The 17,108-nt window shown below is 50.3% G+C and overlaps 1 protein-coding gene across 1 annotated transcript in view; it reads right to left on the bottom strand.

Annotated features, from left to right (window-relative positions):
- Nucleotides 1-17,108, bottom strand: part of SHANK3 (SH3 and multiple ankyrin repeat domains 3) — a 370,723-nt gene that overhangs the window by 227,064 nt on the left and 126,551 nt on the right. The window contains exon 12 of the mRNA XM_037388277.1: nt 10,856-11,195. Within this exon, the coding sequence (XP_037244174.1) occupies nt 10,856-11,195 (340 nt within the window). The remainder of the gene's footprint in view (nt 1-10,855; nt 11,196-17,108) is intronic.

The following is a 17,108-nucleotide window of genomic DNA, read 5'->3' as shown; positions in this document are numbered from 1 at the left end:
CAGCACACACTGGGGCACCACATCAGAGAAGACAGCCATGCTGTCTGACTGTCTACTGCAATGCAGTTTCTTTACTGGTAAACCTTCTCTCGGGACACCATAGCCCACCTGCTTGAACTGCTTTGCATCACGCTCTTTTCTTCGGGTCCCTGGTGAGGAGGTGCGGGCTGCTTGCGCCGGCAGAGCCTCACAATACTCATCCACACACCAGGCACTGCATTCACTCCCGGCCTGTTGCTCCGAGCCATGCAGTCACTCACATCCTGCCCAGAACACACGTCGATGCCAAAACTCACCCCAGGTCTTCTGAGGACACCCCCTCTGCAAACCTGCATGGAGCAGAGGAACAGCCAGGTGCTCCCAATGGGCATGGGGACAGCAGCAGGGGCTGTTCTGTTAACAGGACACACAAACGGCAAGCGAAGGATGAGAAACTCACACTGAGACCCTGCTGCTGCAGGCAGGCACCCCTTAAAGACGAACAAAAAAAACCATTAAAAAACTGAAAGAGGAAAGAAAGAGCCCCAAGCAGAAATATTTTGTAGATTGAAAAGCTCTTCTGGGAGAGCAACATCACAGCAATGCACTGGGAGCGGTGCACCGGGAAGGATGCCAGCAGTCCTCTGGCACAGCCACGACACCCATGGGATTCACCAGCCTGTGGACTAGCATGGGCAACGATGCGGCCGCCTCTGCCCAGACCCTACCGCGTACCCCCTGCTGAGGGGTGGCTGGACACCCCAGAGGCACCCGTGGGGGCAAGCCGGTCCTGAGAAAACATCCCCCTCCCCAGCAAGCTGATGTCACATGACAAATATCAATCACAACAAGCACAGATCACAACGAAGTACAAATTGTGAGAAATGAAGCCACAGGAGTTGCATGGCGCAGCTGGGTGTGAAGGAAATCATGTTTCCTTCCAGTAGCTTTAAACACTGCCTCCCAATTTCACTGATGCTTTCCTTTCTCCAGACAAACCCAGCCAAGCCCTGGCCGCCCCCAGCCTGTCACTGCTCTGCTGGCAGACCCTCCTCCTCGGCAGCACTGCTGACTGCCCCGGGGCACTGCTGCTCGTGTCCTCTGCTCGGCCGGGCAAGCAGGGCTGCATGCTCCAGCCAGGTAAGTGTCCAACCCAGCAACACAATAGCATCATCATTTCACTGACATAATTTTCCATCTCATTTTAAACATTCTGATGCTTTGTTCTGTATTTTAATGAGCGAGTCCTCATAAAAAAGCAGAGATTTTTCATGGCGGCGCTGACAAGGAAGCCTGTGGGATTGCAGTTAATTTAAAATCCAACAAAATATAGAAGCTGTCTGAATTTCCTCCTTGCAGTACACACTGCCTGTATTTATCAACAAACTCCATCGCCCTTCGAAGTCTCACAGTTTCTTCTAGTACAAAATAACTAAGCTGGGGACCAGCAATGCAAAGATGAGGAGTGAGGGAGCCACCAAGACCAGCTCTGGAGGCTTTGCAGGGGCCCCAGAGCCCCAGGCTGTCCTGAATCGGGATTCTGGAAGACACAGGGAACTGCTGCCCAGTCACAGGCTGCCTGCTGCCTGCCAGCCCTGGGGGCAGTGGCTCTGCCTCCCAGCAAGCCCACTGCAGGGCAGGAGTCAGGAGCAAACACCAAGAGCAGCCTCCAGCTTGGGTAAAAGTAGGGACTGGCATGCTGCCCCAGAAGGCTGTCAGCTGGACTTAAACAACAGCAGTTTTGCTATATTGTCATTGCAGCAGTCATTTTTAATGTGGGTAATTTCTTTTCTCTTAGGTGAAGTTCATCGTAACATTTATATATAAAGTTTTAGTGTTTTGGACTGGTGAAACTGAAATCCCCTGCTAAAAAAATCCCATTACAGTTTAAACCTTTCTACCCCTGTGCAGCCAGCACCTGCTAAACGTAAGTATGTCGTATAAACCTGTCGACACTTGCCATCACAGTGCTCTGCCCAGGGTGACACGGTTTCTCATCCCAAACCCCTGTTTGCCCTGGGAGCTCAGGGGGAGAGGGCAGGAAAGGAATTCTCCTTTGAGGCACTGTACTGCCTCTTGCACTAGGACCTCACCTTGGCCAAAGATGCCAGATACCACCAGCACCCAGGCAAATTCCTCCCCTGGAAGACAGCTTCGCTTTGCTCTTGGCGGCTCATGATGCCTCCCCCAAACCCAGATCCCCATTCCCAGTGGCCCCTTTACCCTCGGACAGTCTCCTAGACCAGCTCTGTGGCCTTATTGATGATCTCCTCTTCCAAAGGTCCTACCTTGTGCAGCTCTGCCTGGATCACCCAGTGCTTCCCATATTGCCCTTATGGTTGTCGTTAACTGTTTTTAATTTTTCAGGCCTTCCTGATGAATTTCTGTTACCTTTCTGAAGCTCTCCTTCTGAAGTTGGCACAGCAAGCGTTTTCAGTGTCACTCCTTCCTCAGGATGCTGAGCCCAACAAAGCTGTCGTCATTCACTACTCCACGTTTTCTGAACAACCACTATTTCTGTGCACAGGCAGTGCATCCCCCCTTCAATGCACTCTGGAGGCAGCAGTCCCCAGGGGATCACCGATGGTGTCCAAGCCACCCCCTAGAGCTCCTGGCCTGGGATGGACAACCACAGGGCTCTCACCGCTAAGCCCTTCCCCACCAAAGAGCCACCCCACCACCAGGCTCTGGCAGCCCTCCCATTCCTACGCCCCCAGGCTTCGGGGTTTGTCTTCACAGCAGCTCCAAATCACGTCACCCATTCAAATTTCAACTCCCCAGACTCCACCAAACCTTCCCAAACACTGCCTCAATCATCCCGCATCTAATCTCCTCTTCCATATGCCAGATCAGATTTAATGCTAGCCTGTCACGTCTCCTCACTCTACCATCGAGGCAGGACCTTCCTCCACTGCCAGGTGTTCCAGTTCACCCTGAAAAAAACAGCTCTCCAGGAGCATCCTGCAAACTCTGCCACACTTCAGAAATCCTGCAGTACAGTTATCAGACACAAAATCAAATGTTTTAATCAGGAGAACACACGCAAGCCTGTCAAAATGCTCTGCTATTTACTCGAGTGGTGAGTTATATTTATCATAAGAACCGTATGCATTGTGCGCTCTCTGAACCTCTGCACCTTTCTGTGCGTAATTGGTAAGAATGCCCTGGCCAAAAGCTGGGACTACCATCACGAGGGGTGGCCCTTCAGTCCTGGGGACAGGGCTGGCACCTGCACCCCAGCAAAGGAAAGCTCCAAGCTGGGCATCTCCAGTCATCTGATCCAGTCCCACTTTAATTTCACTAAAATAAATATTCCTGAAGCTTCACTGGTATCCCGAATTGGCAGCATATATTCTTATGGGAACTTTGAGGCAAACAGAAAAAGCTATTACAGAGACAAACACACCTGGCAGGGAGGTAATCTCACTTGAATATTGCTCAGATCCCCTTTTGGTTTATCAAAACTTCAAAGGCATTTGTCCTAGTTACTTCAAGCGTGTTTTGGTGTGCACGAAGGGGAGCAGCACATCTCAGATGATTTGTGGTGTGGGTGGTTACTCGCATGTTTAAGGTGAGATGGTCCTGAGAAGATGTTCTGCCAAAGCACGGATCCCTCCTGCAGCGGATAGATGGCAGCGGGGTGCACACCGGCTCTGCAGCGAGGCCCTGCCAGGAGCAGCCACCCTGCAAGGGCCAGGGAGCTGGGAGCCCGGGGCAAGGGTAGGCACAGGCCCCCCAGACAGGGACATAGTCCTGGGGGACAAGGACGAGGGTCCAGCAAGACAGTGATCCTGAGACTGCCAGGCAAGCCCTGGGAACAAGGCAGGTCTCAGAGCCTGCCAGGCACTGTTGCTCACTTGTGGAGTTGTCTTGGACCACGATACCACACTTAGGAGCAAGAGATCTCCTGCTCTTCACTGTACCACCCTAAACCAAAACCTGATACCCAAAGCGCTGGGCATGGCACTGGCATTGCTGCGCCGCTGTCAGCTGGACTGCAGAAGGACCGTAAGCAGCGTGGTGACCCCGGAAGCATCCAGAGAAGTGGGTGGCCCTTGCATCACTCACCTTCAAGGTTCCCTCACCGCCCCCCCCCCCCCCCAGGATTTATTTTTGAGGCGCTGCTATAGAGGGACTGAGGCTACAGCCGAGATGCAGAGGAGACTCAAATCAACAGCCGATGCCAAGCTGAAAACAGAGGCACAGAGCAGAGAATGAAACAAATTGTGGCAATTTCTTCTCAAATCCCTGATGCAGGTAGAACAAATCAAATGGATCTAACCCTTTCAAAAGCCAGGAAGATAAAACAAATAATCTAAGGCTTTTAATAAATAAATAAATAAACCAGTGACTTCGTACTTAGGGCAAAGATCTCATTCACATTGTTGAGAAATAAAAGGGCTTGGGAATAGTGAATCGGTTAATATTGTTAAAAGTAATAATAAAAAAGAGAGATTGGGAAAAGGCATTTATTCTATTAAACCCCCCAAGGAGAGGTCAAGAATATTAGAAATAAAGTCCCCAGGTTCCAGTTGATGCAATAGCTGCAGTTTTAGCAATTTCAGAAGATGGATGTTTGTTCAAGGTGGCAAAGTGCCAAGAATCTTCAGGGGAGACACTAGAAAAGGATGCTCTCTGTATTTACTTGCAGCTGAAGAGCACTGAGCTCAGTGCAGTTTTTATGGAGAGTATCTGTCTAAACAGGACTCTACCAGCCAGCCACGCACCAGCAATTCACATTCCCTATTGCAGAGATGCTCATGGATGGAACCAAAGGAGCAGGTATTTCAGAGAGTGGGGAGGATAATCCCTGGTTTCCTCAGCACGTGTCCTGCTCTTTAGGCATGTGCTGGGGCCAGCATGAGCCAAGATACCAGCCTTGGCAGCTATCCATTCTGATCCAGCGCAGTGTCTTACGCTATGACCCTGTGATGCTAGCTTATGGGACTTAGGGATGATAATCAAATGCATTCATCCAGAGATCTTCTGGGGAAGGATCAGGACACTGACCGTCCAGCAAGTTCTTGGACCATATTTCTGATAATTTAATTTTTATAGAGAAGGTGCAGCAAACAGCCACAGAAGCTCTTCTAGTGCTTTGATAATGTTGGCAGGGATGATCATGAAATGGTAAGTGTTTGGCACTTCTTAGGAAGAAAGCAAGAAAGACCAGCAAAACATGAGAAGTACATTTTGAGGTCAATTTCTATATGTTCTTGAATACTAGAGGCAAGGTTTCATGCAAGGTCAGCCCAGGGTGGGACAGATTGCCTCCAGAGGTCCCTTTTAAATCAGGCTATTACATGATCCCGTGATGGGGAAGGCAAAGGAAAACAGATCTCAGACCTATCCCAACATGGAGGATGCACAAGCAGTTAAGTAAGAAGCCAGCTAAATCATAAGACAATCATTGACTTCAAACACACTACATGAACTGGAAAACAGGAATGATTGCTATGGACAGATGTGAAGGAAAAGCACAAGCCAACAGAAGCAAATATGTGGACAGCACAAGCATGAGAGGAAATGCCACCCTGGAGAGAAGCATGTATCCATTCTGTAAATGTACTGACAGCAAGAAAAAGATCCCAGGAATTGCTGGTAATTGTTGGTATTCCTTTGGCTAACTGCAGAGAGGGAAAGCTTTCAATGGTCTTTTTCAACTAAAAAGACCAATGTGCTTAATATTTGTCTTTAAATGAGAGATCAACTGTGAGATTTCAGAGGCAGAGAGTTAAGATCCTACTGGGAAACCAGAAGCAGGAATTAATTAAGAATATTTGGGTGTGCCTGACTACACATCTGGAAGGAAGTTTAAGAACAGATTAAAGCAATCTAAGAACACCTAAGGTCGTCTTTGAAGACTCATGTTAAAGTCTGTGTCCGAAAGAGTGGAAAATAGCAAATGGTCAGAAAGGGGAAAAAGAAAAGCTAAAGACATACAGTGACTTCACTTCTTGGGAAAAAACACTGGAACAAATAACAAGCCAAAGTGTGTGTACTTGCCTAGAAGGAAGCAATGTGGCAACAGTCAGAAAGGATTTGTCAAGGACAGACAGTGAGAGGAGCTGGCTGCTGAGCAGCAGCTGCACACCTTGGCCTTTGCTGGGCTCCCTGCAGCCCCGCAGCTGCCCCGAGACCACCCGAGCACAGGGTGGGAGAGCAACCCTCCCACCTCCCCACCACAGCCGGGAGGTACCCAGGGGCTGTGCAAGGGGCTGAGCTGGGTCAGCGGCTCCTTTAGCAAAGCGAACAATGGATCGGAGGAGATCCTTGCCAAACCTACAGGCAGTACAAAGGGGCTGCAAAATACTCCAGAGAACAGGATCAGGGTTTAAATGGATCCTGATGAACTGAAGGTACTAAATATATGCAGGAATCAACAACTGCACAAGGATTCAGATAGGGAAACACTGGTTATGTAGTGGGTTTTGAGGGGGAAAAAACGTGGAGGCTATCACATGCTGAATGTGAGTCACGCATCACACCATTTCATAAAACGCAATATGATGAGCTATCAAAACTACAGCCTGAAAAACATGCAACGTAATTTTGCTACCACACTCCTCTGTTGCTGTGTGCCTGCTCTGGGCACCACACTGCTGGGAAGGAGTGGGACAGTGGGAGCCTGGAGAGAAGCCACGGCGAGAGCTTGGCGAAGATGGCCCTTTGGGAAGGGCAAGGCAGTGGGGGCTAACAGTTGACAGAAGAGATGACACCGAGGCAAACATGCCAAGCAGGCTTCAGTATGCACAGGACTGCTGCGAGGGGGAAGCGAGCAAGCTCTTCACCATACCTATGCAGAGTAAACATGACATAACAAACCAGAGGAAGAAATACTGGGATCAGACATTAGAAAACTTCCTAGTGGCAAGGACAGAGGCAGGAAGGAGCAAGGAAATCACTGGGGCATGTCCTTCACCAGGGTTTCCCAAGAACAGGCAGGATGAGCAATGCCAGAGGTCTGTGGGTTAGACTCTTCCATCTGGTCCTCCTGGAACCCCTGATGATCCACAACACAGCCGGGGTGTTCAGAGCCAACTACATCAGCAACAGCCACCCCCAGACCTTGCTCCCAGGAGCAGGTTATTAGCATAAAGGCAGCTGACCACCAAAAGGCAACCGGGGACACCCCATGCAAGGCTCACCCAAGCTTTGCCAGGGTGGATTAACCTCCAGCATCACCCAGGTCCTTTGCTGCAGGCTCCTTGCAGCCCTGCCTGTCCCACTCAAGAGGGTCTCCTAGCCACAGTCCATCCCTCACCATGGGGATGGTCCACCCCAGTCTCGCACCCACCACCCCTGCTCCAGGGTCAGACTTGTGCTCCCACGCTCAGCCTCCCCCAGCTACTCGGGACCTCTGCTCAGCCTCCATGGAGGTTGGAGAGCTGCAGCCCATGAGAGGACTCAGCCACCAGAACCACTGGCATAGCTGAAGTTGTGAAAGCAACATGGCTAATTAACTGCTCCTGCTGTTAGCAGAGCTGAACATTAGCGCTGAGGCTACTGCCGGCCAGCCCACAAGCGTGTGAGGTGCTTCTGCACACCATTCCTGGAAAAAATGAAACACTAATGCTAAACTAGTTTTCATTTAAATTCTCTTTGCCATCCTGAATATATTTGCAAAACAATCAGAATTTTGCTGGGAGCTTTTGCTCCCAGAATAAAGAATTTTGGGGCATCACTGCAGACACTAAATTTTCTTGCTATTTACTCTAATAAGAATCTGACCCAGAATCAATTTTTCTGCAAGACTTTTCAGGGAAGATGTGAGAGGACTCTGCATGTTTATGGATGCCTTGTCACTTACCACAAAGCAAAGCCTTTCTTTTTTGAAAATAAAACATCCCTGGGAACTGAGTACTCAGATGAGATAGGGATCACTGCACCACTCTTCCCCAGCCCCAGAGTAAATAAAAGCTTTGTTAAAGCAACACAAACACCCTGGGAACCAACCGGGAGACCAATAAGGCCAAATAACATGTGAAAGAAATATGGGGTCAAACAAAACACCACTATTAATTAGCTACTCTAAGCACTTGCTAGCAGTCAGCTTCCTGCTGAACAGCAACAGTGTGTGAACACATCTGTGCAATTCAAAAGAACATCAGCCCATGCAACTCGGAGAGCAGCACCCACCCAGCACCCCTGGCCATCACAGGGTGGCAGTGATGCAGGGGCAGCTATGGGAAGGGCTGGCAGAGCTGCCAGCCTTCCCTGGCCTCACTGGGAGCCTCCCTGGCCAGGGCAGGGGGCCAAGCAGGGGGCCCTACCTCTTTGCAATCCTGATGGCTCTGAATTTGCCAGTGTGTACCAGCCTCTGAACACGCAGGCTGCATGCACATGACTTTCACTTGCCCCAGACTCAGTGTAATGAACTTCATAATTCTCCTATCCCTGCAAAAATATACAAGTATCTGAAAATAATGGAGCAAAATGCACTTTTACATGCATTTTATAAAATGCATATGGCTAGGAATAATTAAGCCACCTCCAGAAGCCCTTTAAAAGTTCACATAAGCAAGAGACAGAAGAAAACGGGGCAGACACTCACTCTAGCAGCACTTGGCAGTAGGACAGAGGCAGCTGTCTTCCCCTGCCCTTACCAGGTGCTTGCTGAGCTGCAAGGATGGCACGACAAGCAGCCTTCCCACTGGCTTCAGCCCAGAGCCACTCAACGCAGGCGCAAAGGCTCACCAGGTATTTTGGAGGTCTATGCAGCAAGTCAGAGAGAAGCCCAAGCCTGCGGCAGTATCCCACCTCTCCCACACTTGGCAGGGAGCAAACAGGTGGCCATGGAGCCAGCAGACACGGCAGCAGCTACCCAGGTTGGAGCCAGCAGTGCAGCACACCAGCTGCTGACCACCGGCTCTTGCAGCAGTACTAGAGTCCCACTTTTGCAAGCCCCCTCGCACCACTGCCTATGGCAGACCCCCAATCCCCTGGCACCTCCAGGCCCAGCCATGCTCCTGCTCTCCCCTTACTGGGAACTGCCCAGTTGGGTGCGACTCAACTCTTCCCCAGCTGCCCTCCTCCTGCCGTGCTGTCAGGTGCTCCAGGTAATTTTGAGAGTACTTCCAAAGCCTTATCGATTATAAAAGCCCACCGTATTCTTTTTTACCCCCACCGATGTCCTAATGCTTTTATAATCATACTGTGCTTCTGGCTTCAGCAAGTTCCCAAAGTGGTGAATTCCTGAGTGAACTGCAGGGCAGAGAAAAAGCACTGTTCCGTACTGGTTTTGAGTGTGCTTGTCAATAATTTTATTGCATACTCCTTTCTCCTCGTGCCATGAATCAGGTAGAGGTTCCCTATTTCCCTCTGATAAGCCCTCGGTGTTTTCAATATTTTTAACATATTTCCTCCTATTCATCTCGTTTCTAAGGTAACCTTCCCGCTCTTCTAAATCTCTCTTCAAAGCAGAGATTTTGGCTGGTTTTTTTTCCTCATTTCTGATCATTTTCACTGCATCTGCAAAACCCTTCAACTCACACTGTTCTAGCTGACTAGAAGTGCCCAGCCTGGTGTGCAGCACTCAAGAGGTGTCATCATTGATTTTGGCCAAAGCATTAGATTGTTTTCCATATTATCACCCGTCACACTGTGGGGACATCCAATATTGCTGCATTTTGTACTGAAGTTGCACATTGAGCAGAGGTCTCCACTGAGCTGTTTAGAAAACATCCTGCAACTTCTCCTGAGTTAAACTATTAATTAAGAAACCTAGCAGGTACTTGAGTAGTTCCATTTTTTCTCATCTAGTAGCTATTTTACACTTATTTTCATTATTTTTTATTTACTGACATGTTTATTTTTCCCTGTATTCTTTAGATTGCCTCAAAGGGCCTCAGAGCTGTTTCTGCTAAGGAGTTAATGTAAATAGCTGCCATAAGCAGACTACTTCTTCAAAACTCAAATCCATTTCTTGGTCCTCATTGAGCACAGCTACAACCCGGACCTGGCACACACTCTTCAAACTCCTGCTCTGGCCTCACGGTATCAGAGTTTCTCGTGAGCCCTTTCTGAGAGGGCACTGCTCTACATCAGCCATGGCTGCAGTCGGTCTTGCCTCTCCACTACGAGGACTTCTGAAAGCAAAGCCTGACACCAGTCGTCACCAAAGGGACCCCTGGGCACCAAGGCTCTCCAGCAGCACCTCTGCTATCCGAGGGGAGCAACAACCATCCTCCTGGATCAGAATGGGTGCGCATGCCTGGCTTCCAGCCAAAGGCCGGCACTAGCAGTGGCAAGCAGTATCAGAGCCGACATTCGCATTGATGTGGCCAGCAAGAGACAGGGAGCAGCAGGAGAATGTAAGGTCCATGTTGCTCCCATGCCTATGGGCCACAGAAACCACCCGACGCACAAGTCAGGCCACCTTGCACCCGTCAGCTGCTCCCGGGCCCAGGGGGTTGGGCAGAGCAATGCTACTGATGGGGCCGGTGGGCAGAACACCAGTAACTGCAATAACCACAGGTCGGCTGGGACGCATTAGGTGTTGGCTTATCTGCAATGTGCCACCTCGAAGTATTAGTTTTCAAGATGCATTCATTGTCATAGCAACGACAAGTGCAACGCGGCATCGATGTACTTACCATTTTTCTGAGATGCAAGATTAGACTGAGGGCTGGGGAGAAGATCGAGGAAAAAAACCCTCAGTGCTTGCTCCAGACCCTGGCGAGCCCTGCTCCTTGGGCCGCATGAACTGGGAGACGCAGGGATTCATTGGGCTGCACCAGCCTTCCCACTCCCCACCCGCCGCCCGGGATCCCACAGGTGCCCGGCCCCACACAGGCACAGGGGCTTGGGTGGCTTCTGAGGCACACACCGGCCATGGCACCAGGTGGCCCTGCTCTTCCCCCCACTGGCCCCTTACCTGGCCTTGCCACGGCTGCTCCTCCGGAGCGTGGGCAGGTCGGCCTCCTTCTCCTCCTGCACCCGCTGCAGGGACGGGGAGCGGCTGTGGGCGCTGCGGGCGCTGCTGGAGCTCGCCAGGCTGCCGTCCCCTGCCCCGGTCCCCGCCGCCGCCTCCTGCATCTGCGCCAGCAGCTGCGGGGGCAGGCTGCGGAGTGAGGGTACTGGCGAGTACGACGCCCGGCTCTCTGCCTTCAGGTTGTTGTCGCTGGCCGAGCGCTGCAGCATGCGTGGTGACGAGAGGCCACCGGCGCCGAGGATCCGTCTCCGCTTCGTGTAGCTGGGGGTTTCTCTGAAAGGCACTGCAAAAGAGCCAGGGAAAGCGGCATTAGCTACTGGGCACACAGCGCGAAGCCGGGCTGGAAGATGGCGGCAAAGCAGGAGGGCTGGGAAAGCAGGTGGGGATGGGCCGAGAGGGCAGGAACGGCCAGGACAGAAGAGGCTGCAGCTCTGCCTGCTTTCAGCTCCTCTCCCTGCACCAGGAAGCACCAGAGGGAAAGGCAGCATCTGCAAGGGCATCCAGGGATGGTGTGTGGGACCACTGGTGGGACCCCTGCCAGCCCCACCTCCAGCTGCCACCCTAGTTCAGAGGTGGCGATGCGTGCACAGGACATTGACACTGGCAGTAACCCCAGCCATGGCTTACTCTTCTGTTTCAGAGGCACAGAAGGCCTAAATCTATAGCACGTGCCAAATGCAAGCCTGGAAAATATAATGCACAGAAAAAAATACCAGCTACTCCCTGCCCTGCCCAACGCTCTATCTGACCCTCAGAAGCATGCACAAGAGCCGAACCTCACAAAACCACCTGAAGATGCAAACTCCTGCCTCCACCTGCAGCTCTGCAGAGTGAGAAAGAGTGGAAACAGGGGACCTGGTATGGCTGCAGGGAAAGAGGGCTCTGCCATGGAGCCACAGCACTGCAGACCTCAGGTCAGGAAAGACATTTTTCTCAATTTTGTTTAATGAATCCATTTCCATCTTGAAGTTTATTATGTTTAAAGTTTGTCTGACACATGTGGCAATGTCCAGCAGGGAATCCAGAGCAGACAATGTCCTGGCCATTACTGGTGCAAACGTAGTGGCAAAAGCAAAGGGACAGGTAAAGCATGCAGAGGTCTCTGTGCTCCTGCTCAAAGGCACACTCAGAAGTGGTGTGATCCTGCTAACAGGAGACCTCCCACCCCGTCTGCATTCAAAAGTCCCCTGGCTTCACCCTTCCAAAGCCACCTCTCCCCCAGCAACTTGCAGAAAGGCATGTAAGCCCTGAACACGCTGCAACAGCCACCGTCAAGGGGCTACAGAGGACAGGAGCAGCCAGGGCTCTGGGCAGGACACTGCCCGACATCGAGCGAGGCCTCAGACCTGCGTCATCCTTGACCAAACACCTTGAAGACACCTTCCAGTTGAGCTGCGCCGCCACACGGAGTATTTTTCCGAGGAATATTTTAGGTTCAAAGTACAAGAATTTCAGGCTCCTGTAAATCTTCCTGTTGTCATAGCAACACGATACATTTGTTCTCCGATGAGTTTCAACCACGTGGTGGAGGAATGTCTGCCCAGCAGCATCTGTGCTCCCCGCAGTGGCTCAGCCTGGCTCCCCAGCCACCTGCTGCCGGCCACCTGCCCACAGCCTCATGATGCCAGCACCCACATCCAGGCCATCCCAACAGGAAAAACAGGTCAAAATGGTCACCCAGAGGCCACAGGCAAGGGAGGATGTCAGCTGGAAAGAGACACAGTCTGGGCAATGCTGAACAGCTTTGGTTGATAAGGACTGCTGACCCGAGTTTACGTGTCATCCAGACATATGACAGATCTCCAGGAAACGTTTAATTTTGTACTACATCACTTATCGTAGAAAACCACTTTAAAAAAAATCACAGAAGCAAATACTAAATGGATGTATGTCATGGTAACTGGCAGATGTAAAAAATATTTGAAATTGGAAATAGTCACTGGAAACACAAGGAAGTTTCTTGCTAGTCTCAAAGAGCTGTTTTCAAACCAAGCTGAGTCAGTAACTTGAAACACGGTTCTTGGAAAAAAGTACAGAATTACTTTTAGTGAAAGTGCCAAATGGTGCCTAGCGATAAAAGCACATCAGCCAGTGCCTGAGTACCTCTCCAAACTGAAGGCCAAGGCACATATTGGTCAAGTGAGTACATCCATGGCGTGCCTCCAGGGACCAACGCCATAGGTGAAACAAGCAATCATGCGACTGTAACCTGAGCAAGGCTGTGAGCTTACCGCATCAGTTAACCAAACACAAGCTCAGTGCCATTCTGCCAGAACAGAGTCAATCTGAGCCTGTTGTATCTAAGCTGGGGAACAGTGATGCCCCAGAGAGGTGGTCTCAGTGATGCTCCATCAGTAGGCAATGGCACAGCTGGAGAAATGCCAAGTTTGGATCCACACCGTATGTGAATTTTGCTAAACATGAAATATTAAGCAAGAAAAATTTGAAGATCTAGAAAATTCTGCCTGCACCGCTCTTCCCCCCCATCCTGGGAGAAGCCAGGAGCAGCAGTCAGCCCTTTGCAGATGACTGGTGCCACCTGTGCTCTGCACCAGCTGCTCAGGCAGAGTCCACACTGTACTCCCTCCACGCACATCCATTACTATGAGGAGGCAAAGAGGGCCACTCAAAACACCAAAACTACAGCCAGACCCACGCTGAGTTACTGGTCCAGTTCATCACTCTTCTTCTGTGCGTGACTGGGCTCAGCATCATTGGTCTTGAACCAAAAACAAGAGAGAAAGTAATAGAAAAGCAAGAGTGGAGCAGTGAAAACTTCAGAGAGGCAGAGTTGTCCTGGGCTTGCTTAGTGTGTTTTATAAACTAATTATTAGTTTCTTGATATTAATTGCTTAGGGAAAAAAACCCCATAACTGTATGTTGAACTGATCCTATGCAAGCTTACTGTAAAATAATCATGCTGGTGAGCTGCTTTTACCAAGCTGACAAAAGAAAAGGAAAAAAAAGAAAGAAAGAAAAGAGAAAAGCAGATACTTATCTTGCAAGGGAAGAAAGCAACACCCCAGACAGGAGATCCTGTTGGTCTGTGCTAGATCTCCTCTGCTGCTGGTTGTCTTAGCTTAACGGAAAGGCAGTAACTGTCCCAGACCCTGTTCTCCCCACTGCGACTAGCACAGACTTCACACCAGGGAGGTGTTGAACAGGTCAGGGTCAGGATGGGAGAGGGAAGATTGGCACGGTTCATGGCGAGACATTCACAGCAAGCACCAATTACTGGGCAATGAGACACAAACAGGTTGCTCAAGGACTCACTGGTAAAAGGGAAGGTACTTTATAATTCTTGACATAGGTCAGGGCAAGTGCTTTAATTTAGCTTGTCAAATAAATCACCTGGTCACCTATTTCCACAATCCACACAAGAGCAGTCGTAACCTTATACATTCAAAGTGCTCCCTCCCAACATGAAAATTATAGCATCCGGCTTAAAAACCAAGAAAAACACCACCTCTGTCTCAGATTCACATCAAAGAGGAAGAGCAGAGGGGCTGGAGAAAGCAGCCCAGGACCGCCCTGCTAGTCACTAATCCATTTATCATAACATCAAGTGTAAGAGTCCCTGAAGCACAACGTAACATAGCGTTTACAGGAGTAAACAAGAAGGCATCCAGGTCACGTAATAGGTTGTAAAGTCAAAGTTTCCAGACTATTTGATTCCAGAAGCATATTAAGAGCTGCAAAGGCAGTGTCTTGAAAGACAGGACATACGTGCTTTATCTGTGTAATTTTAATTTGGCCCCCAGTGCACCTTAACCACACGTGAGGTGGGATTCAGACATCCTGTTGCATTTGCCGAAGTGGGATTTACAGGCAAGGGAATCACGAGTGCCAGAAATGAGTGACAAAGTCTGCTTTTCCAACATTATCGCAGCAGCACAGACTTTCAGCTGATAGACATTTAGACTGAAAAGTTCCCTAGACTCTCGGGTGTCCAAGCATGTTCTGACAGCTCTTGACCCAAACAGCTGCAGCCAAGGACCCAGGGTGTCTATCCTGGCACATACAGAAGATCTCACTGGGACTCAGCAAAGCCCTCAGTACCTCAGAGTAGAGATATAGGTGATGGAAACCTCACCTACCTCAACTTCAGTGCTTAGCTTCTAGCACCCGGACTGCTGCAGGGCCCATTTCAGGGCCACTGTGCCACCAGAAAGGCAACTGGACCAAGATCAGATGTTTCTACACAGAGGTTATTAGAGAGCTAGAAATGACGATACATGCCCGTGAAAGCCTGGCTTTTACCGAGGATGCAGATGAGCACACATCCAGGCAGCTTCACAGGAGGAAGGCAATGGGAGGAATACAGTTACCGCTTGCGTGAGCAATACAGGACTTCTCTCCCCAGATGCTCCAGAGCTTTTCAAAGCCCTCATCTAAGTACAGACTTATGTCCAGCCAGTCTGGAGGCTCTGTCATGCGGATACAGCACAAGCCTGGATCCTTCTGGACAGAAATTACATATATTCAGAGAGATACCACCATGTTCTTGGCTGTGATATGCAACAAGATGGAGACAGCAAAGGAGATGAAATCTGTTGCACGTGGCAGAAATTCACAAGATTGACTGTGCCACAGCTAGATGGCACAAAGGACAGGAGAGATACCCACATTGCATGGGACGAGGGCTGGGGCAAACCTGTAAAGCAGACCCTGAAGCAAAAGAGGAACCAGTGGAGGCAGTTTTACATTGAAGATTGCTATGGGTGCACTTATTTGCATGAGAAAGTCCAGAAGATCAGTATTTGACACAGTCACAAGGACAGCAAAGGCACCAGGAACACATCCGGGGGCTGCAGCAGACAGAAAATCGAGGCCACCACATACACAGGGCAGTGATGAGGGCAAAGGATGACCACCACCCACACCAACAACACAGCCTGGCTCGGAGCTGGAGCCTTCTAGGCATCCTCTCAATGCGGTTTTTAAATTGGCTTTTCCTAGGAGGGGTAAGCCAGGGACCAACAACCCTAATATGAAAGCCAACCCTCTCTAGCACAGCAGAATGGCTTTGTTCAGCCAAAAATTAGGTCACCTTCAGCTTTACAGAGAGCTTAGTCTTCAGATGGACGTTAAGCAAGGTTTCCTTCATACCACTCTCCCTGTTCCATCCCCTGCATGAGCCCCAGCATGTTACTGAGATGGGACCCTGCCCTGCCCCCTGCCAGCCGCTATCACAGCAGTACAAAGTACTGAAATCATGCTCCTCACAGAAAGAAGGAAGCTGAGAGGAAGGGTTGGAGAGGGCTTCCAGCAGGCTGGGGATCTGTTGCAGGATGTGAAATGCATCTCATCCAAGAGCTTCCCAACACCAAAAGGAGAAGGCGCCCTCCCCATCACCCTCATGCACTCCCCACCTGCACTGGGTGCCAGCCCTCAGGCATCAGACCAGCCTGCCATCTCAACTCACCAGCCCCCTAGAAAGCACACACAGCAAAATAAAACCCATGAATAATGCCAGTAGCTTTCTTCTGGGGGTCTGATGTGCCAAAGCTCAGCGTAGAGACTCAGGTTTCACACAGGCAGTTTACTTGCACCACCAATTTAAAATGGGAAGAGCCAATCTGCCTTGGTTTGGCAGGTGAACTCCTTGCCAGGAGGCTCAGAGGTGCTCTGCCGTGTTGTGATGCCCCAAGCCGCTGTACGAGTCCCAAGACATGCTCTGGCCAGCGCTGCAGGCTGCACAAGCCCTCACACTGCTCCTCAGCCTGCCTGAAACTGATAGTAATAATAATGAACTGCTGAGCCTGAACTCCAGCCACCAGGTGCCAGAAACAGGACAGTTTCAGGCTGCTGCAAGATAGTCAATTCTGACAAAGGTTTCCTCTCCCCATCCCCCCAAATCCACTGCCCCAGTGGGGAAGAGAGGGGAAGTGAGAGCAATAAAGAAAACAAGGGGGAAAAAAAAAACTAAACAAAAAAAACTTTGTGTGGTTCATACAATCGGCTTTGAAGATTCTTTTCTATACCTTCTCAAGAGTTTAATCAAAGTATGTTTACTGGGTTTCTCACAGCAAAATGAATCACTTCAGTTACCATGACAGCACTGCTCGAAGCAGCACAATCATGCCCCAGCCAGCCTGGTTCATCTGACGCTCCCGCATTTTCTTTCTGCCCTCCAGAAGGGGAAATGCATGGCTCTCCACTCAAAAATGCCTCTTGCTGCTCTGGTGCAGCGGGA

This window comes from Falco rusticolus, chromosome 5 (genome assembly GCF_015220075.1).
Source record: "Falco rusticolus isolate bFalRus1 chromosome 5, bFalRus1.pri, whole genome shotgun sequence".
NCBI classification, from domain to species: Eukaryota; Metazoa; Chordata; class Aves; order Falconiformes; family Falconidae; genus Falco; species Falco rusticolus.
Note: the sequence above shows the minus strand (reverse complement) of the source record. Positions and strands in the feature narration are given on the sequence as shown.